Source organism: Xiphias gladius, chromosome 16, assembly GCF_016859285.1.
Source record: "Xiphias gladius isolate SHS-SW01 ecotype Sanya breed wild chromosome 16, ASM1685928v1, whole genome shotgun sequence".
Classification (NCBI taxonomy): Eukaryota; Metazoa; Chordata; class Actinopteri; order Istiophoriformes; family Xiphiidae; genus Xiphias; species Xiphias gladius.
Genome location: NC_053415.1, coordinates 26,703,305 through 26,726,709, shown reverse-complemented (window position 1 = coordinate 26,726,709; position 23,405 = coordinate 26,703,305). Strand labels below are relative to the sequence as shown.

At 42.5% G+C, this 23,405-nt stretch overlaps 1 protein-coding gene across 7 annotated transcripts in view; it reads right to left on the bottom strand.

The window, feature by feature from the left end:
• Positions 1–23,405, bottom strand: part of caska (calcium/calmodulin-dependent serine protein kinase a) — a 130,414-nt gene that overhangs the window by 50,271 nt on the left and 56,738 nt on the right. For all 7 annotated transcript variants that reach the window (XM_040147605.1, XM_040147608.1, XM_040147607.1 and 4 more), the window contains exons 3-5: positions 19,481–19,586; positions 17,303–17,380; positions 17,129–17,201 (exon numbers count right to left, since the gene is read on the bottom strand). In XM_040147605.1, the coding sequence (XP_040003539.1) occupies positions 17,129–17,201; positions 17,303–17,380; positions 19,481–19,586 (257 nt within the window). The remainder of the gene's footprint in view (positions 1–17,128; positions 17,202–17,302; positions 17,381–19,480; positions 19,587–23,405) is intronic.

The window sequence follows — 23,405 nt, the reverse complement described above, 5'->3', positions numbered from 1 at the left end:
ACTCTCTATAGTGGACAAATTACAGAATGGTGACACTGTCTCAAAAACATTTTTGTTTTTGCCACCTTCCGTCAATCTCCCAACACACACACACACACACACACACACACACACACACACACACACACACACACACACACAGCTTAATAATACAGTATTGTGTTGATATGAATGAATACACCCCATGTACATGTGCTAAGCAATTCAACCCAAGCTTTGTGAATGATGAAGTGCTGTGGATGATGAGTTCATGATGAAACAAGGATACATTTTTGTTTTCCCTATTGTAAAACTATGTTTTTGATAAACTGATTAATTATTTAGTGCAGAGGATGCCAGAACACAGTAAATGAGTCTACAGCCATGCAGCACTGTGAGGCTCTACTTACAGGCACAGCGGTGCTACAAGCTAAATGCTAGAACTAAATGTTTAGCAGGTATGATGTTTACCATGTTTTAGTGCGGTGGATGCCGCACTAAAACCAATGTGTGCCAATGTGGGCCAATTAGTATTCAACACATTAGCATTCAACACAAGTTCAACACAGCTCAGGCTAATGGGAATGTTATTACTTTTGAAGGTATTTGGTCATGAACCAAAGCATACGACCTAATGAACATGGTACTAGAGGAAAAGTCAAAGGATTACCAACGTCATTAGGGTACATTGTCTGGGCACCATGAATGTCTGTACCAAATTTAGTTGCAATCTATCTCATAAATTTTGAGATATGTAACAGGATTTGTGAAAACACTGAACTGCTGGTGACACCACAGGAATAGTCAGGAGATCTCCAGAGTCATTCTCTTGGCGCCATGCATATCTGTCCTAAATTTTATGGCATTTTTATGGCCATCCTATAGTTGTTGAGATATTTCACTCAAAATTAAAAATGTCAACCTCATTGCAATGATAGAGGTAAAGCAAGGAGATCACCAAATTCGTTGGGGTTCATCCTCTGGGGACCATGAATGTCTAAACCAAATTTCATGGCAATCCACCCATAGGTTGTTGAGATATTTTAGTCTGTACCAAAGTGGTGGACTGACCATCATTGCTTCCAAAAATGTTCCTTCCAATTTCCCAGAGCTTGAAATAACTTGTTTTGTCCAAAACTAAAGAAATATTCAGTTTTCAATGGATTAAAACAGAGAAAAGCTGCAAACACTCAAACTAGAGAAGTTGGAATCAGAATCAGTGTTTTTTTCTTGATTAATGATTTAAGCTATTCATCCATCATCAAAATATTGCATATTTGTGGTATTGCAAAATAACAGAACAATGTTTCTGTCAACTGACAACTAATGAATTCATTGTTCTAGAACAAACCCTGAACTTAATCAGGGACTTTTTGTGCAGTCAAGCAACAGTTCCCTGTGGTCAAGCACTGCTGAAATAAAAACAATGGACCAATCTGTGACGCTGCCGACACAGTGAGTGCAGCATTTTCGCTAAGCAACTGACAAAACTGAGGGAAAGAAGACGGCAACTTTTGCAGACTGCACCCGAGCCTGAACTTTCATGACAGATTGTGACAGTGATCACAAGCTTACAGAGAACCCGGAGGATCTTTTTTTGATATGTAAAAAACATGTTCTCCTACTAAGGATTGTGTCTAGATGTGATTTACTTGTTTTTAAAAGCGTAAATAAGTGTGCCGGTCATTTTTTTTTCTTTTTTAATAAATTATAATTTAAATTGTTTTATGTGTCAATCAATATAGATTCAATAATATGATGAGAGGAAAGTGAGAAATTTAAGCCCTCGACAAGACACACAACTCTCTGTGCCTCTCAGCTAGAACTGGAACGGCAGCACCACCCCAAGGCAGAATAAATGCAGACAGTGTTAAGACATTTCCATTGAACAGCGAGGAGATCACTGGGTCTCATTTCTGTGCAGGTGAGACTGGAGGGGCAGAGAACTTTGGTCGTAAAGACAAAAGAAGCTGAAATGGAGAAGAGGGTCTTTGAATAGGAAGAGAAAGATGGAAACTCTAAATGCCATATTTGAGGAAATAAAGGGAAAAAAAAAGTCACTATGAAGTTGGGGGTCCTAAACTACAGCAGCAATGACATGATGGAGAGCACCGCCGTATACATGCAACACATTTCATGCCCAGTTTATTAACATTCACAGGCAACACAAAGTTTCACTTCTTCTAACCCTTGTGTTCTGTTCTCAAACCATGCACACGGTTCCTTGCATCATCATCACAGAGCAACTGAGGAAGCTGAACAAATATAGACAATGTGAAAAAAACAAACACACCTGCAAACAAGGGTAGAGTTCTGAAAGGCTGACCACAAATTTACAGCTCAGCAGGAAGGACCTCACAAAAAAGCTTTCTATTTAGGCTGCTGTTAACCACAGTTCTCACCTTCTGCGAATCGGTGACAATTTTATTTGAGGTAGCGTTGCTGCGCCCATGAATCATCTCATCAGAGCTCCTGTCAGTGGTACGTACAATATAACACAAACATGTACTCATCTGTGAGTGTTGCAGACTTGGATATGTGCACTCATTTGCCAAAAGTTAAATTTTATCACTTGTAACATCATTGAAATATTTACTTTTTATGGTGTCTAATTTAAACTTAAAAACTGGCTTAGATAAACATTAGATGTTTAAACATTGTTGTTTAAATGTTATATAACTTGCTATCTCATCTTGCTCAAGGACACTGAGAAAAGAAGGACCTGGGCATTGAACCACCAACCTTAAAATTACTTTATGACCTGCTCTGCAGTTTTTCATTACATTTAAATTAATATTATAAAAATAAAGAATAGGAATTTGAAAAGGCTCAAACTGAAGTAAAACTCTAAATTGCTGATATATGGTGAAGGGTGTTCTAGTCTCTTATCATTTTTCGTTTATGGGCAGTACACAGCAAAACAAGATCCGGATAGAAGCAAGCCTGTACTATGAACTTCTCCGGTTAGTTTAACAGGGATCTGGAGTACGACAACGTGAGTGTGAAAAACATTGTTTCTGTTAAACGACAGCAGCAGAGTGGTGAGGAGGACAGGACTCTGTTGCTGCTCTGATGAATTAGGTGCTTTTGAAATGTACATTATACTAAACAGACAATGTGAGCTGTGTTACTAGGGTGAAGCTAATCCCCTCAATGTTTTATCTACCTGGGCCTTATTAGGAACCGGTCTTCGTTTTTTCACGGTGGCAACGCCGCCCTCTATAATTTGAAACTGGGCCATTGCTTGAGTCCTGTTTTTTTATATGAAAACTTACGGTATGCATCAATTTATAAAAAAACTCATTCTGTACATCTACATCATCACGTAACGTCGAGATAAATCATTTACCACCTCTGAAAAAGTTTGAGCAGTGTTGTTGAGCAAGACCTTGCCAGGGAAGTCTACAGCTCTACAGAGTTGTATCGCAGAGCAGATGCGTTTCTCTGTCCTCTCACTTAGCCATCACGTTTGCGTTCTTACAGATCAAACGGATTACACACCATACGCTCTTCCACCGGATAACGCTTCCTACTCTGTTCTTTCCCCTGTGCCCCACTGCAGCTACGCTCTTCTTCCGTCCCTCTGAATACGCACTCCTCTCCCTCACGGCTCTCCCAGGCAATGCACTGTCGGTCCCACCCGAGTATCTCCGACCTGCTGCTGTCCCTCACCACGCCCTTCCTGGCAGCCTACTACGCCTGGGGCTCAGTCTGGACACTGAGCGGCTTCCTGTGTCAGCCGGTCCTGCACGTTATCACCCCAGTGCTCCGCATTAATGTCTACATAAGCCTCATGATTCTCGCTTGCGTGGCCCTCAGGCGCTTTGCAGCTCTCACTCAGCACACCCATGCCTCCAGGCCGAGCGCCGGCACAGACCTGCTGCCACGCGCCTTCTTCACCCATCTCACGAGAGCGTCCTTTGCCAGACGGGTGTGTACCATGGTGTGGGTGGTGGTGGTGGGGGGCACCGTGCCAGTGACAGCCTACTACTCGGTGAATGAAGCTATCAGCAGCAACACTGCAGGGATGGCGAAGCGGAGAAAGGAGGATGTGTGGAAGTCTGCTACAACCCTGCGGTGAAAATAGGGGCCAGTCTGTCGGCAGCTTTTACTGTGCCTGTAATAATCATGTTCTTTGTGTTTTACCTGATGGTGCTGCTGTACTACAGGACAGTGCCGAAGCATATCAGACGCTCGCATCATGCCACAAACATCACTAACTCCCAGAGACTGCTGGGTAGGGTGCTTCGAAACATCGTGGTCATCCAGGTGGCTATGAGATACATTACACTCCAAAATAATCAACTTTAAAGTGTGTTTATTGTATTTGTAACCACAATTTAGTCCCATCTCTTGGGTTAAACATAAATCCGTAGCATAAAACTGTATCACTCACATTCCACTTAGCTTTCCATAAAAATAGCCAGGACTCTCAGCCTTTTTTAAACCTACTCCTCCCAGGTTCTTCTTTCAGTTTGTCTGGTGCCATGCCATATCTTCAAACCCATCTTCAATTCTCTGGCCCTTTATCGGCGCCAACCAACATACCCACCTCGCACCAACATCTGCAACCACTGTCATCCACTCTCCACCTTAATCGAGGTGACTAAATTTCCTGTCAATGCAAAAAAATATACTTTACTTCAAAAATCATAAGAACATTTGCTTCTTTCTCCTCTTCCTCTAGCTGAAAAACTGCCTGTTTGTTCTGGCTGCACTGAAAGGTTCAACTGACCCCGTGATGTACTTCCTCTTAGACGAGACCTTCCGTCGCCAAACCCTCATAGTTTTAAGACGCAACGGGAACAACCCTGGAGGCACGCCGAAGCTATGGCCAGTTACGGGAAGTCAGTCAGAAGGAAAGTTGGGGGATGAAAATGTGGCTACCAATACTGCAGATTTAGGTCTTGTAAAAACAGGTCTCGGGCAGAACTTTGAATTAGAGTGCAAAAATATCTACTGAAAAAATGACCTAAGTAGAGAGCAACTTAAGAAGTAAAAGAAAAAATCCTGGCACACTACTGCCTTTTTGCCATTTCTTTTATTTTACGTGGATTTAACTGACAACAGTTCAGCCACACTCAGGTAAAGAGGTGAACATACACCTGTAATTACGGTCGGTTTGTGATGAAATGTCACGTCATCATCTCCTGATTCTGCTACAAACACACCAGGTCAACATTCCCAGTCTGCATCTCTCAAGTGTGATTACAAAATTCCCATGGGAATATTAAATTAATATTATACTTTTTTAACACCAATAGGTAAAGACTTTTTTTTACATTAAATTATATGCTTGTTGTTGCCTATATATTATATTATGATTTGTAAAATTAATCAGTAAATCAGATACGTACGGACTGTGTCAATTAGGTCAAAAAGTACATATAAAGAGGGACAATATGTTAGTGTTCTTAAAATGGGGGGCAGTCATTGTGTGTTTCCATCCACTACGGTTATGCAAGTATTAGGAGGTGATTCATGGAGATAAGCAGCTGGTGGCACTAATTTTCCAGTCTGCTGCCATTAAACCACTACAGAAGAAGAGGCCCGTGATTAAAAGATCCAGTCAAACCTCAAAAGATGAAAACTAAGTAGAGAACATGATGGAAATCTGACATTTGTCATGTGTTAATCCGAGGAAGGTTACAGTTTCCCCACCGCTCCACAAAGATCTGACGTTTTCGTCTGCCGCCATTTTTCGTCTCTTCAGTGGACATTTGAGTCACATGCATCATTTGCGTCGCATTTTGTTTTTATAGATACACCGACTTTTCAATCTCAGCAGAGGATTTGAACTGTTCTGGGGTATTTTGTGATTTTTCCAAATTTTGGGGTTTTTTTGATGCGTGAATAGAGTAAAAACAGACACCCGCTGATCAGGTGTGAGCCCTCCACTTCCCGGTCTCTCCAGTCAAATGGGTGGCCAAATCAGTTTCTAATCTTACGGAAAATGTCTAATACCAGATGACCCATTTAGCCTAATTAAAAGATAATGACGCGATGTTTCATTGTGAATCGCCTATTAAATACCGGTGTGTTCACTTATTCACTTTTATTTGAGGAGGACCATCTGTGGTTGAAACATTGTATCAGTCATGTCCACATAGAATGAAAGTAGTCCGTCTTTTGTTTTTCTTGCGTACATAATTTGCTCTATACTTTTCTGTCCCTTTCCATCAGGTTACGCGAATGTCCAAGTAGTTAAAGGGTTAATACAGTCGCAGAGTCTCACACCGTAGCCTTGAATGTTTACATTAGTAGCCGTAGTTTTGCAGCATGATATACTGTGTGTATATAGTATTTACATAGTGCTACGTGTCTGTTCAGTGCCAGCGCGGTCCTGTGGGTTACTGACCTCAGACCAGCTCGCTGCCCTCCCCTGTGGTCTGTTAATATCAGCTGCTGAGCTAAAAGGGAGGCCAAGGATGCTTTGTCCCCCCCGAGTCCCCCGCTGTGACCTCAGCCATTATTCTGCTGTGAACAGACTCACAGCGGTAGGATACCACAGAGCACCAGCAGGCCTGGGATCAGCAGTGGACCAGACTCCTGACAGAACGTGCATAAATGCATAATATTTTTTTAAGAAGGAGCGTGATGAATGCATCCAAATGTACCAGAGTGACTAAGGATTTTTCTAACAATGAGTGAAATGATGCTACATTAAAACTATTCCAACAAGTGCAATTTACTCAAAAAAGTTACTGAAGCCCCTGTACAGGAGTCAACTGCCTCTGCTAGTCTGCTGCTTGAGGTGCATTCCATAAACTGCAATGTTGCCAAAAAGACTTTAAATGGGTTATAAACTCGGGAAAAAACAATGTCTTTTTTAAGTACACATGTCCATGGAAATGTCTGTCGAGCCCCCTCGTGTGCAACAGCAGCCTATAAATATTTGATATCTGTGTCATAAACCATGTTCAGTAATTGTGTCTAAATTATTGATGAGGGATTCTTGAGTGTGCATTGGTGTTTTTGCAGAAGGTGTGAGAGACTGTGTGGAGAGAGTCTGCAGAAGAGGACAATGTTCAGTGAGGCGTGGGCCCTGCAGATGTGTGTCCCCCCGGGGGCCGAGCGTGGGCTTTTCAGACTGAAGCAGAGAGATGAGAGAACCAGACACCTGCAGACCCGGGCCAGAGGGAAAATACACAGCACGCACAAAGCATGAAGGCAAGAGGGAAGGAAGTCACACTGAGTGGGGGAGACGGTGAGAAGAGGAGAGGATAATGAGTGAAGAGCCACATGTGTTGTGCTGGGCTGTGGGCCACTGCTGGAGCCTTTCGCTGCCGGTCATATCCTGTAGCTGGAGGAACACTATAACTACAGAAAAGTCTCATCTCTACCCCAAAGCACAGGTTTGGTGCCAGGAGTAGGCACGATCAAGGTCGGGGTTTAAAACATTTAAATAAAATATTTAAAAACAAAGAATAGCAACTCCTATTTTTTTTGCATTTATAAGCATCTACATCGACTTAGCAATGACACACCGTGACAAAATTGGTCCAGGGCCAACAAATTAATTAGAAATGTTAATTTCTGAGTCATAAATGGCTTGACCCTGCTGAAAATGACAATTAGATTCACGGATACGAACCTGAAAACGATAAACAACATATTTGCATCTTTACCCAAGTTTAAAGCGTGAAGATCAGTGTCTCTTACTGCCTCATCTTTGACTAATGTTCAATATGGAGAATTATTATATTGTATTTATCTACTTTATTAAGCGATTGACAGAATAATAATCTGCAACTATTTTGATAATCAATTAATTGTCTCAAAAATCTCAAAGGAGAGGATTTCCTGCTCTTCTTTGTCATTTAGCATTGTAAACTCAATATTATTGGGTATTTGGTCGAACAAAACAAGACATCTGAAGACGTCTGGTTCGTCTCTGAAGTTGAGACTGGTTTGACATTTCACAGGCTAAACCATTCATCGTTTAGTTATTAATCTAAAAAGTAATCTGCAGATTAATAAACTTTATAAAATGTTTCACTGCTTATGTGTTCGCATGTTGCACCTCGGTTATGCAGTTATAAAACAAGTGAGCGCTCTTACCCCAATTAACAAAACCTGTGGTAGAGCTTCATTGAAGGCATTTTTTCACTCATTTGCTCAAATGAATTCCTCCCTGAATCACTGCGACTGTTATTCACATCATTCTTCAGTTGTTCAGCTCCATTACAGATGCCAGCAGCCCGTGTTAAAGACTATTACTTAAACCCGTGAGTGTTTTGGGGCATGTGTGGGAGCGTCTGTGTGCATTCTTGCATTCATTTGTTTGTGTGAGATAGGCAGGAGTCTCCCCGGAGATGGCATTAGTTCCAGCGGTCGTCCACCGTTGTCACAGACACGCACAATGACTGATTATTGTTGTTTGTTTGTTCAGGCAAATCGCTCTCAGACAGGAAAACCTTCGCTACCAGGCAGCACTTTCAGGGGGCGTGAGGCTGTTAGGGTTGTGCCAACTGACAAAGAGCAAGGGGCACTTTTAAAAGTTATCGGTCTATCGGTAAAATGTCCCCTCAAAGAGTGCAGAAGGATATCTCGTATGAAACTTTTAAAGCTAAAATGTAATAGAAAAGAGGGCAGCAACTAGAGATTATTTGAATTATTGATTAATCAATTAATCGTTTTGTCTATGAAATGTCAGAAAATAGTGAAAAGTGCCTGTTATAGTTCCACATAGCCCGAGGGGACGTCTTCAAATGTCTGGGTTTTCCAGACCAACAACACTTAGTTTACCACATGTTTGATTTACAAAGAAAAGTGTCAAATCCGTTTAAAAGCTGGAACCAGCTGCTGGAAAAAAAAAAATGGCTGGATCGAATTGCTTGATCTGCTTGTTCCTCACATTTTTTATCAGCTGTAAGCTGTTGCGTCAAGTGCAAGTTTAAACTTGGTGTAAGTTCGTAAAAACGGGTTGCACCACACAAGTGAAATATAACAACGTATTATTTAAACGTTGAGTCCTGTTACATTTATTCTGACGCATGGGTTAAAAAAAGCAGATAGCCCAATAAAAGCAGAGAAGAAAATGAAAGAAAAGCATCTGATATTATTTCCCAGTCAGGCCTGGACAGATGAAGTTGAACTTTTTCCGGCAACTTGGAGAAGACGTCAACCGTATTTCCTTTTCCCATGTACAGTTAGTCTTATTGGAAATAGGTGAGAGGTCACCGGGGATTTTCAACACAGAGAAAAACACTGAAAACACAGGGAGGTTTTAGTGCAAGTGCTGCCCAACAACTGAAGAAAGTGGTGAATTTAGTGAGAATCAAACTCACGATTTAATTTAGGTTTAATTTAGGTTGAGCCGGTGCAACAGGCCGCTGATGAAAGAGTGTAGTCGTGGCTCAGAACAACATGTACACAGCACAGAAATCACATTGCACACGTGTATCAAAAGAATCAGGCGTCGGGAATCCCGGAAGACAAAAGCACAATATGAAAACCGAAACAACTGCCCAGCCCGAGAAGCTGAGTCTCACCCTTTAGCTCTTTAAGGCAGATCCTTGGATCAACCGCGTAACAGCAGAACCCTGGCATGACTGCGACAAGCACTGTGGTACACAAAGTGGTGCTTTCGCCATCAAACCTGGACAACTACGACGCATTTACGGATGCAGAGCTTGGCACGTGAATGTGTGGCACGCATATTTGTGACTGTGAAACCTCAATGTCAGAGTTTCATGGTCGACACCTCAAGGCCCATTGGATGCCATTAAAGAAGCTATTAGCTCGTCCATACAGCCAGCCACCATCACACAAACAGCACTTACAACCCTGCTAATAGTCCTCGGTGTGTATCGTAAAGAGGTCTGAGTGGACCGGGGCCATTTACTGTGTAAAAACAGCTGACATTCAACTGTTCAAGGGGGAAATGAGTCTCCTCGACCATCTATCACACTTGTACCTATTCATATGTAGAATGTGGTATTTGCTCTGCAGCCAGGCTGATAAAGCGAGCAAGAGGGACGGACATTTAACCACGCGGACAAATTTATTCAATTCTGTCTGTTTTCCAGTGAAGAGGCTCGAACTGGCCTCCTGTAGCGGACGATCTGGCGTCAGTAAGTACAATAGACTAGGGGGGATTAGCTTGTCACAAATTACGTACAGGGGCCCCAAATTTTTGACCCTGCAATCTTCAAGTTAAGGGGGTATTTACTAAGTCTAAAGATGTAAATGAACCAGCCATAGGTCATCTGATTTACATAAAGTGCCGCTAAATAACCTGTATTGCTGTGCCTCTACTGACACGTGGTGCACACAGGAAACCACGGAGCACAAAACAGTTTTTTCTGTTGCTGACCCCGGAATATTGAGTAAGTCATGAGAAATAAGTGCGGGAGGTTTTTATGCAAAACTGAGTCAAAGATTATTGCTGTAAACCAATCAGAACAATAACATAATAATAATAATAATAATAGTAGATGCCTACAGTATTAAGTATTTTGGTACCCACTGTGTGATCTGACCAAAACCAGTCTTCAACTTTAACCCCAGGGTAAAAAAAAGGTTATCTTCAACATAACAAGCAGAAATGCCACCAGAAAGTGTGAATGCTGACGCAAAGTTTTGGTCTTCCTGCAGAGACACTGTTATATTCTAGGAAGGGGAACTAGGAATTTCACCTCAGTGCACTTTGAGAAGAAAGAAATTCTGTTTTAGGAAAGGTGAGGTATAGGCCTGCCCAGCTGTGACTCTCTATTCATTTATGTGTGCATGAAAAGTTCTGCCGTGTTTATGGATTCCTCGGATTGATCGACGCAACGGCAGGATCCAAGCTTTGCAGATCAAACACGCAGCATCGCCTCAATATACATTAGATAGATAGATACAGTGCGCTACAACACAAAAACTGGATGTGTGAACAGCCTCGGAGACGAAGGTTCACCTTTAGACTGTGCTCTCGAAACGTGCGATCAGCACTGAGCCACATAAACCAGTCCTATCAGGTTTTTGGTGCGTTTGCATGCACAATGTCTGTAGCAGTGAGACAGCCCAAGGCAAACGCACGGCTCCACAGAAACAGACACACCGGTGCTGCCGTCACTGGTGGGGGTCTGTGGTGAAGTGAGGAAGAAGATAAATATCGAGACATCGCGGTGATTCATGAGCGTCAGGATTTAAATGAATTCAGTGACTTTCACGCATGGAAAGAAGGGGCACAGCCACGCCGATCCATATTCAACAAGGCCAGCTTCGCTGTTAATGTACTGCATGTGCATGAGCGTATGTGTCCGTGTGTGTCGCCTGTAAAGGGTATAAATCTCAGACGGTACATCTGATAAGCTGGGGACAGGAGCTTGGAGTCACTCTTAGATGGTGATGATAGAAGTGAGCGCCACCCTGGGCCAATGTCAAAGCTGCGTTTGTATCACACCGATCACACTGACGCATTTTCATTTTCACAAATACTCATGTTTTATTCATCACGCATGTGTATTCCTACAGTTTAACGTATATTTCCCAAAACTCGAACACGTTTGCTCCAACATGCTGTCATATATCAAGCAGTGTGTGAACAAAATTCACCCCCTCAATAAATAGTTTTAAACTAATATACGGTTAAAAAAGCATCTTCTGGGTGGAAATTTCAGGTAAAATTAAACAATGCTTGCCTCTCAGTCTTTGCCATCACGATCGATTACTACAGTACCACTTATCGTCTGTATCTGTCTTCTCCTGTTGTATCTAATGTTTTGTCATGTTTTATTGTATGTACATCATAGGGATGTCATGCCATTCTAATAACTGAATAACCTTCATCGTTGCAATGATAGGTTAGCATCGGTACTCTTGCAATTTTTCATCGCAGAAAGCTGGTTGAGCTAGCTGTAGGCTATTTAACACCGTAGGTAACTCTGCACCAAAGATCATCTTCTTAATCTGATCCGTTGTGGGTGTGGTGGTGTCAGGTCATACGACCTGCTCATAAATGTGGAGGCGTGATCTCAGCTTTGAGAAATCGCATACAATACAATAGCCAGCAATGGCAAGTGGAAGAGACAAAACTGGGAATGGAACAAATGAACCACGTAAGGTCAATAAAGTGTAGCTGCTGTGTTTTGTAATTTTCTGTCAGTTTCTATTTTCACTATGTCGATAATTTTTCAATGGGCCCCAGGAAGGATAGCGGCTGTACCACGGCGGCTAATGTGGATCCAGATACACAAACAGAAGTTTCATCATTATCCGGACGAGTCTTCCATAGGGTTTAGCGTGATCGATACGGCCTTGTGTAGGACTGCAGTTAGCAATACACAGTAAAATCTGCCCGAAGTTGGGATGGCATTCCTATGGAACCCCACTATCCACGGTAAATGATGCTTTGACCCATCGCTGGACCCTGCAGTGGGTATCAAACTTGTAGGCAGCTTCATCTGAGATCCATGGCAAGCTTAGCCGTCCAACCACTATCACTGTGTGGCTGACTGGTTCCATTAGCCTCACCGCTAATTAGCCACTAATTGGCAAACCCTCACGTTGAATCGTGGCCCTTGACCCGTCTCGCCAAATAAAGGAACATGCTATCAAAATGAACAACCAGCAATTATGTTCTTTGATCGATTAATCTGCCAAGTTTTTTCTCAATAAATCAACCGGTTTAGAAAATGTCAGAAATTCTGATTAAAAAAAAAAAAAAAAAAAATACTCACAGCAGATGCTGAAACAGATAATGTTTGGCATCATTAAAAGTGATTAATTAAAGTGATTAATTATCAAAATACTATCTGATTGATCTTATGTTATCCAACTGACTAGCAGATTTACTAATTATGTATTTTATTAAACCATAAAAAGAAACAAGCCAAGAACTACAGGCAAGACACAGGCAAACTATTTCCAAATGTTCAAAAAAAAAAATGCGACTGCTGGCGGGTATAATGGACCAGAACTGGAAGTGATGGTTTATGACTTCATTTTCAGTTCTGGTTTATGCTTCTCTTCTTGCTAAGATGCCAGCGTCATGTGAGAGTGCGCCTCTAGCCGAATGGCTTTCTACAACTCTGGGGAGAGAGGCTGAAATTTACCAGGAGGGAAATGTGTTTTCTCATTTTGAGCTTGTCTCCGGTATGAAAAGTGTCACGCACGATAGCCACAAGATACAGACACACACACACACACACACACACACACTGACGCACAATGACTGACACTTAGATCTATGACAGAAAGACTCAAAATTCAAAAAGATCTGAATTCATATTCATGTACCTTTGAGCAGGAATTCAGACACACACAAATCTTCCGTCCAGTGACTCCGGACGCACTGACAGCACAGTGTACTCAATCGAACTACAGCCCACGGACGCAGACTGGTTGACATACTGAGATTGCTACTGTGTCTCTGTAGCAGAAAGACACGTCAGTGCTTTGTTCTCATGGAAGGAAATGGCTCTTCCAACACAAGTTATTCCTCCATCAACTAGAACAGTTTTTACCAGTAGTGAAATTAAGTCTAGAGAGGCAAATTTGTGGCTCAATTTGTGAAGGCTTTTGGGCACCTTGCTTTCGTATTTGGAGACGCTTGAATTGTGAGGACTGTCAAAAATATCTAGTTTTGGAGACGAAACTGAATTATTAGTTTGTCACGTTAATTGTTTTTACTTTTAAGACACTCGCCCCTCTTTATTTGGCAATTTAGTATTTCAGTTCTCTGGATTTTAGAGCTGAAATGATTAGTCAATCGTCAGAAAAATACTCAGCAACTATTTTTATAACAGATTAATTGTTTTGCTCCTTTTTCATGCCAAACGGTCCCATGTTCTAGCTTATTAAGTGGGAGGATTTGCTGCTTTACTGTGTCATTATGTCAATGTAAACCGACTATCTTATTATGCTACCTGTCCCTTTAGGAAATTGTAGCCTTTTTTTTTTTTAATTTATTTTCTTTTCTTTTCTTTTTATAGATCAAATAATTGATCGATAAATCAAGAAAATAACCAATAATGAATATAACTGTAAGATAAAGCCCTAATTGATTTTTTCCCTTCTCTCTTACTGCTTGATTTTTTGTTATTGATTGTTACTGATACTAGTTTCTTCTTTGCTTTGGCAAAGAACTCTGAATGAGACGAAATCTGAGTGTTGCTGGACCATTCAGGAGCCGAGCAAGATGAGAATTTTGTGACGTCGAGGATGAAATAGAGCGGCAACGATTAGTCGAATAATTTATTAGTTGATCAACCATGAATTGATCAGCAACTATTCCGATAATCGAGTAATTGTTTTAAGGATTTCTTAATCATTAAAGCAACACGACCAACATTCCCTGGTTCCAGCTTCTCAAATTTGAGAATTTGCTGCTTTTCGTTGTCATACACAACAGTAAAGTAAATATCTGACTTGACTGGACGAGACATTTTAACACATCACCTTGGATTGTGGGAAATTACAACAGGCATTTATTTTTTTAAAACTATTTTCCGACATTTTACAGACAAAAACAATTAATCGCTTAACCAAGAAAATGATCGGCAGATTGATTGATCACAAAAATAATCCTTAGTTGCAGCCGTAGAATAAAGTGTGAGCTACTTACTAGGGAGCAAAAAACGAAGAATAAAGAAAGAGATGTCAGAGACATTACATCCGGCAACACAGTTATAGCAATTAGGTGGTATAAATAGAAGACATAGGAGCTGTATAAAGACAGAATAAAATGAGATAGGTATCAAGCAGGGAAACACACACACACACACACACACACCCACCTAATGTTGCTGTAAACAGCTGTATCATCTCGTGCCCCTCTGAACTCACAGGCTGGCTATCGCTCGCATGCAGACAATGAGCAAAAGCGTAAGCCAGTGATTCAGCGGGGATCCAGTGCAGGAGAGCAGCCGACTGAAGACAGAGATAGGACCGTATAGGCTACGATGACTAATACCTGAGCTCAATGCTGAAGAGGGGAACAGTAATCCACAAGCTGGGAGCTGACTGTGGCCATACAATATGCATTATGAGTCTCTTGAAAAAGGCAATAAAATACACATAAAGAGAAGCACTGCACTTGCGCTCTGTGAATATCACATAAAAAGCATTCAACTCAAAACTGGGGAGGCTGCCGAGGGAACTGTGCTTTGCACGGCTCGTCTGTGAATGCGGAGAGTGAGGCGGTGGAGAGGCAGGAGACGCAGCTCTGGATGCAACGCATCATTAGAGTATTTTTCCCCCCTAGGAAACAGGCCGGCTCTGCTCATTATAAGAGTTGGTAAAAGCCGACTGACACAATAGCCACCCGCAGCCTGCAGCAGGCACAGTTACCGGAGAGAGATGTGCAATCACACAACCACCACACTGACGCAAGCGAAAGCGTTGACCTTTTCACGCAGACGCACACATACAATCAAACATTTACCGACAAACCCAGCGTGAGGGCGACTTATTGAAGGGAGAGGCAGTAAAACGCATTACGTATTAATCCGCTGAGGAAATAAACGGAAATCTCAAAATTGACATCTGGATTTCCCATCATGCAAACTATAGGTTAAGTGTCAGTCCGGTGTTTTCTGCCATTTACCGCACAGCAGGCTGCAGCCACGGTTTCATTCCGAACACTCAAAGTAATTAGCTGCCTTACACCTGGATCTGAGGAGTTTTACATGCACCAGTGAGTTAAAGTGAGACCAGGGTCTCACTGAAGAGGCTCGTCTGCTGATTTGTCCAAACTGCTTTTTTCTCTGCAGCCTGGCACAAAGGGAGTCCTTCAACCAGTGCGACGTCAGGACAAGTCCAACCATACGCACCACTAGGAAACGAACGGCTTCTGGTTTCTACGCAGAGCACAGGACAACGGAGGAAGGAAAGAGATCAAAACCGCCGGTGCCTAAAGTCTTTTCGGGGAAATGTCAAAACGACTTTATGAAGATATTCCGGTAGAGACATTTTGTTGATGCAAAACACCTCCTAACTGTAATTGTACTCCTAAACTCACAGGTTTGAGTTATGCATGTTTGGGAGGCAGCAGATTCTGAGCAGTCATTGTCAGACCAGTTCTACACATGCAAACGGGCGCCACCTATAGGAAAAGACGGCAGCAGCAGCAGCAGCAGCTCAGACCTGCAGATGTAGATTTGGTGAAGCTGCGACCTACAAGAAAAGAAAGTAACAGCTGCTGCAGCAGGCGATGACTCAAGTTTTTCTCTTCTCTTACAGCTGCTCTTTTGTTTTTGTGTTTCTGAGGGTTTAATTCAGGTCAGTGCATTAACTTTTTTTTCACCGACTCAATTAGGGCTGCAACTAATGATTATTTTCATTCTCAATTAATCTGCCAGTTATTTTCTCAACTAATTGATTAATCATTTAGTCTATAAGATGTCAGTAAACAATGACAAACGGGAGTCTCTGGGTCCAGGGTCTTTTTTTGTCTGACCAACAGTCAAAAACCCAAAATATTCAATTAAAAATAATGTGAAACAGAGAAAAGCTGGGATTATTCCCACCTGGGAGGCTGGAAACAGCACATTCTTGTGGCATTTCTGCCTGAAAAATTACGTTAATGATGAATCGATTATGAAACTATTTGGCGATTCATTTTTCGTTGACTAACTTTTTAGCTCTAAATTATTTTAAGTTTATAACTTTAAGTTTTCCATTGTACAAGTAGAGTATTGTTAGGAACCAGAAACACAGTCTGGAGAACCTAGGACCTCGAACACAATGGTACAACAAGCAGTATGAACTCCGCAGCCCTTGAGTATTTAGCAATAATCATGCTGCAAAGCCCAAATTTTACATACACAGAAATACGCAGAACCTATTAAAAGATGTCTTGTTTTTATTATTATGTATATATGTGCAGTCAGCACCAATTTTCAGCAGCCGTTAAGTTCTTCTCCTGTGGATATCAGACACGGACATGTCCATATCTGATGCTCTCAACATTGCTGTTACGTTTCCTGGCTGTAAGCGGTGCAAGTTGGACTGGAACTGCTGGCGAGGCAGCAGCTTTACGACTGGATGACACTGGCTGTGTCTGTTTTTTCGGCGCTTCGCACCGACGACACTGTGTCTTTCTCGATGTCGATAACGACCTCTCTGCAATGAGCCGTTACTCCCCCATTACCGCCCGAACTGCACATATGTATCTGTAGCAGCCACGATCACCTTGCAGCTTCAGCCGAGTAAGAAATACCTTGACGTCTCGGTGGATGACGTTGTTGTCGTGGCAGTAGCGTAGCGCCTCAAGGATCTGTCTCATGTAGTGACTAAGGGAAAGACAAAGACATCACGGTCAAGTTTGGGTTTACATTTAAGTAATGGCTTGAGCGAGCGTCTTGAGGAAGGGAATCAAATGCATAAAGCTCACCTGGCTACTGCTTCGCTGTAGACAAAGCCAGCATCCGCCCTCTTCACAATCTCAAAACACAGGTCTGCTCCATCCATACTAATAAAGACAGAGATTGAAAGAGAGAAGATCAGTGTGGCGTAAAGGTCAGGGCAGAAATGTGGGTAAGAGGGAAAGGTCACTCTTATTAAAACTTCAACGCCGTGCTTCTCACTGATTGGTCATGGAGGTGAAATGGGAAACACGGGTCAGTAGAGGAGAAGCTTTAATTATCTCTGGTCTCTGTGGGCAGAGGTAGAAACAGCTGTACCGCCACATCTGCCAGGACTGAAGGTGATATGATGCTGAAGGTATTCCTGTGAAACTGGGCCGGGGATTTAGAGCTGGGGACAGTGATTCTTTAAAACAACTTGGGCTCGAGCCATTTCTTATTGTTGTGTGGACTTGAGAGGGAACTTTAGACTCTCCAAGGACATAACTACTTAGATATCGGATTTTTCGAGAGCCCGTCTGATTAGTTAAATACACAGATGGAGAGGTCCACAATAAACTCCACTGATAGTCCACTAGAGGGAGCTTATTATGTTACCGGTACATTTCAAAGTAGCAGAAGGAAAAATGACTTTCGAATTCTGCCAATATAAAAAGAAATCTGACACAAGATCCACACCACACAAACTGTTAGGTTGTGTCCTCTCAACGACCTGATCCTAATTCAGGGCTTCTGCAGGGTTCACTGGATTAAATTTAAAACTAAGACCTTTCTAATACCACATGGAAAGCAATTTAATACATATTTCACAGTCATACCAGTCAAAGAACAACAAATATCAATCCCCACGTGTTTTCGTTGATATCTTTCACACTTTTCATGCACATCTAAGGTCCACATATAAATTGTAAATTACTGAATAAAATCAGTTAATCTTTTAATGTACTCAGTCAAAGCGACTTCAGCTTTTAAAACCACGGGGCAAAATATGCTAAAACCTGGTTTAAGCCAGAGGTGACAGTGTGTCTCAGTGCACAGAAAAGCGTCGCACCTCGCAATCAGTGAGCTGCTGGGGACGGGCTTTTAAGCACACTGCCTGAATCCAGATTTAGCTGGCTGTTTACTTAAAACAACACACACACACACACACACACACACACACACAGTGGATGGAATGACAATCCTCAGATACGCACACTCAAACTTAATTGTTACCCAGTCATCTAGCTAGAGCCGATTCTGTCGCTCATAATTGCTGCGTTGCCGTTCTCCCCCCAATCACTGAAACCTGCTCTTTATTGTCACTAAGCCTCCGTGCCAGTTAAACTGGGTTGTTATGTAGGACTTGGCTGCAGCGCATCCATATTCCCTCCCCTCCTGTCGCCTCAGCCACGCTCGCATTTTAACCTGCTCGATTAGCCGCGAGGGAGGCCTGAGAGATAGACAGACGTACCAAACTGTCTGCGTTTATCTGCCGTGTTTACTCAGTTATCTGCTCTGCTCTCACGGGGCGGCACCGCTCGCAGAACGCCTCGGCTCTACCTGCGTACCCACGTGTGCATTAGCGTGCGAACGAATCAGCAGCTCGGGCTCAAGTGAGCTCCGAACCCACGGAATTCCCTTTAAAGGGAGCTCACTTGCATTTCCTTGAAAGTCCTCTCCTCTGCGCCCGGGCCGGGTGATAGGACTATGTGCGAAACCCGAGCACTTGCCTGTTCAGCGATAACAGAATTAAAAGATAAAGGAATTAGTTCCGGAAGGAGAGGAAAGATGAAGGTAGCGAGCGGGCTAGGAGGAGCTCGGGGAAGACGCGGCTTTGAGAGAAAGCTAGCAGCAAGGTAGCAAAAAGTGTGAAATCTTAATCTCATCTCTTTCCCTTCATACATACAGCGTAGTACTGCACTTAGCCCCCCTTCCTTTTTTCTTGCCCCACCCCCAGCCTCCGCTAACAAGCTTTCTCACATCAGTGCTGATTATATAAAACCGCTGCAGGGTCCTTCCAACGCTGCGACTGCCCCGCTAACGCTGTCACCCTTTTCTCTGTACGTCCCCTCTGCCGGTGCCACCTCATCTTCACACTCTTCCCGTCACATCCGCCCCCCAGCCTCCTACAGGTACAATCTTTTTTCTGACACCCACGCCTGTGCCTTGATGTGACCGGTGTGTTCACTCGTGCCGAGTGGAATCCTTGCGAGGCCGAGACTTACAACTCAAAAACCATGTAGAGCATCCCATCCGAGCTGTACGTCTCCAGCAGCTCCACAATGTGGGGGTGTTTCAGCATGTGGCAGATGCTGGCCTCCCTCTTCAGGTCTGAAAACACACAGGGAAGGAGAGGACGAGCGAGAGAGGGAGAGGGAGAGAGAGAGAGAGAGAGAGATTAGCAGTTATGGCAGCAGGACAAGCATCCAGATCAATATTACATTATATTCAGAACATATGATTAATCCTGATTATTCTACAACTGGGGAGCGAGAGGGCCGCTTTCTAGTTCAGTGCTGTAGGGGTGGGCAGCAACCACAGAGTATGGCTCCGATCCAATTCCACGTAATACCAGGACCAGAGTCACAGATATCGATACTGTTCCTCATTAAAAGCAATTAATGTTGCATCGTGTGGGGAAGATCAAAGTGTGATGATTTAGAAGGTGCTTGATTAACGCGCTACTTGTAAATAGTTTTTAAACATCACGAAATGATTTGCCAGCAATTAGCAGGGTATCGGCACCCTCACTAAAATCAGATCTGATGCTTCTTAAGACCTTTTTCACTTGAAGCGTCGGTGATAATGTTTTGATTCAATCGTGACAGTAATATTGATATGTTTCCAATTTATGATGTAAAATCACAAATAGAGTTAGTTAAATATGATAAGTGACAAGTGTTTCACTGTAATGCATTACATGAAACAAAAACCCCTCACACGTCTCAGACAGAACATAATCAACTTTGGCTGCTTTCATTTACAATCATAAGACTCTGTCTGTCTTTAGCTCAGCATCGTTTACGTTATTTGTTCACCGTACTCCTTGAATCCTGTTCCCTCAGAGAAAACCGGGCCAAAAATACAGAAGGCTGCAAAATGAGGACAAAAATAGACTTTGTCGACGACGGAGAGCAACTGATTTTACATTTAAGTATGTAAATATTTAAATATAAATAATAATTTAAATTAAGACTTTAAATTTTAACTATTAAATTCAATATCTTTTTAATACTTTAAGGATCTGCAGATACTCTCACTATTCTCTGTCAATAACTCAATCACATGCACGAGGAAACACAGCACTGCTTTTCATGATAAATAACAAACGTGTTTATTGTTTGAAGGCTGAACTAACAAGTTTCCAGTAACAGCAGCAGAGAAACAAAGAGTCCAAGCTCTAGGAAGAGAATGTGTGTGAATGTGCCCAGCAAGTGATATAACGTGAGGCAAATACTTTTTTTCCCGCATCACTTAGTAACACAGCCGTTGTGACTTTTACGTAAATGTGAGCAGAGTGCTTATTCAGACACGAGACCAATGCGGTACACTGCCATCAGACTGACGTAAAGGAATGCATGTCTGAAAGGGCCTCTAGTATCTGCGGTATCGATACCTTATCCATCAATCCATCCGCTCACCCCCTACTGTGCAACCTCTGCAACACACGGTGTGACCAGCTGCTTGTTCCCACCTGCCAACTACAAACTTGACCAGGGGGGCGTAACATGCGAGAGGTTCTCGCGGTCCCCTCCTGTGCCACCGCCATCGTGCAGCCACCGTCGGATTTGACCATTCAACTGCTCCTAACCTCGTCCTGACGTCTTCAAACTGGCAAACACCTTCCTTTTTCTGCTGCAGTTCATTCTGGCACCACCGACGACATGCTACATGTCGAGAGGTGCTGTTTGTTTGTATCCACCCCGTTACTTTGGTTACTGCTGCCTGACAATAAGCATCTACCACTTTAATTGGTTCGTAATGAAGTGGAAGGTTAATGGAGGGGGTTACTGAAGCTGAAAAGAACAATGCGGGCTGGCTGTTTAGAGGAATCGCCGGGGACGGGAGACAGACACAGCTAGCCGCACACCACCGTACAAAGCCCTTCTTCTCGTGAGACAAACGGCAGTAAGAAACTGCACATTTATTTATGTGAGAGCCTCGACAAGACTGATGTGCACAGGGACCAGAACCCCCCCCCCGCTTAGACAAATCAATATTCTGTCACCGTCTCTCTCATGCCGATGGAAAATTGTTCTGTCATGTATAATGTGCTGAATGGGGCAAGGATGGAAGGTAGGTTCTCGAAATGCTCCACCAGAACATGTGGCGCATCTACCCAACTGCAGCATGCCGCTGGGTTACGAAGCATTTAATGAAACATTACCCACATGTTGGCTATTGAAAAGCTACAGTATAGTGGAGCGCCGCAGTGAGACATATACACTTTTTTCCCAGGACCGTTCAGCTCTTTGTTTCTGCATCTTTTTTCCAACATTATCAAACATTTCCACCACTGAAGCCCACCAGCTATTACTCCAACTTGTTTGCAATTAATTAAAGAGTCCCTCTCCTTCCCCGATGTCCCTGTCTCTAGTTTTTCAGCGTCGTTTTTTTCCGAACCAGTTTTTAGAAAGCCGATGACAATCACAGACGGCCTGATGTGAGAGTCACCAGGCATTTCACAGCAGAATTTCTGCAGGGTTCATCAAATTAAATTTAAGACTTTTTATGACCTTTTTAAAGTCCATGTATAATGCAATTTAATACATATTTCACAATCTTAACAGCCATGGTATGAAAAAGAGCTACAAGGAGAACGGCATCTCTTTTGATAATTGAATAACTCTTTTTGGTTTTGTTGTTTTTTTCATATTTTTTTCCATTGCTTTCTGGCAGAATATAACAATAATTCCTGATGATGTAAAGATGATTAATTGATTTTATATCATTGACGTTTTTGCTAAAATCAACACTGACAATGATCTTCCAGCTCCTGCAGCAGCAGTAGCGACAGTGTTTGACTGTCAACAGCCTCCTGCAGCTCGATGCACTGTCACAACAAGGCCCTTTTTAATTTTATCTGATTCATTTGTTCAATGATAACTGATGTTACCGCGAACAGCGCTTAATAGAAAATATTCAACACCTTTGTAAATACAATTTACTACCTTAAATACCTTGAAGAAACTCTATTCAATGCCGTTTAAGACTTTAAGACCTGCTGCTACCTTCGACGAGACAGAGAGTGCATCAATCACAAACCTCTGCTGCTCGTGACGCCTTCACCGAGAAACAGATGAGCTCCACAATGTGCTATTGTTATAGATTTGATATTGCTCTGGCATGAAGAGCAAGAGGATGCGTTTCCATTCTGGGGCTGCAGCTAATGATTATTTTCATTATCAATTATTGTGTTCTCAAGGCTCCAAGGTGACGTCTTTGAACGTCTTGTTTTGTCCCACCAACATTCCCAACTCCAAACATATTCAATTTATTATTTTACCAGACTAAGAAAAGTAGCAAACATTTAGATTTGGAACCAAATGATTGGTGATTTCTTTTGTTGTCATTTTTGCTTGAAAAAAATGACAACAGTTGCTCTACTAATCGATTAATCTACTAATCGTTTCAGCTCTATTCCAGTCTTTATCTTAAAAGGCACTGCTAGCTCACGTACATGTCCCCCTCATTAACACAGCAACCGATGTTGCCTGAACGCAAATCTCAATCTTGAAGACTGGATCTGATCAACAGTATGGATTTGCCTTCAGTGTAATCTGAACATCTGAACATATCCTATCCCGTCTACGTGGCTTTCATCCTTCCGTTCAATCCGTCAATCCTTTGATCCGTTCACTCATACTTTCCACAAAGCACGTCCTTGCTCCTTCTCCTCACGGCAGCTGTCGTTCTGAAAGGTTCCAAAGGCTGAACACAACCGGAGGAATACACATAACCTTTCTGCTTGAGCCCAATCTCAATCTCATTGTCTGAGATTGCATCACCGAGAGCACTTAACTTTATTATTTTAACTTTTAATATCCACCTCTCATACTGAAGTAGCCAGGCCTTGCCAATACATACTCACTATGCAGTATATCGTAGCTAAATATTCCACATGCCCGATGAGGTATTTCCCCTGACTGC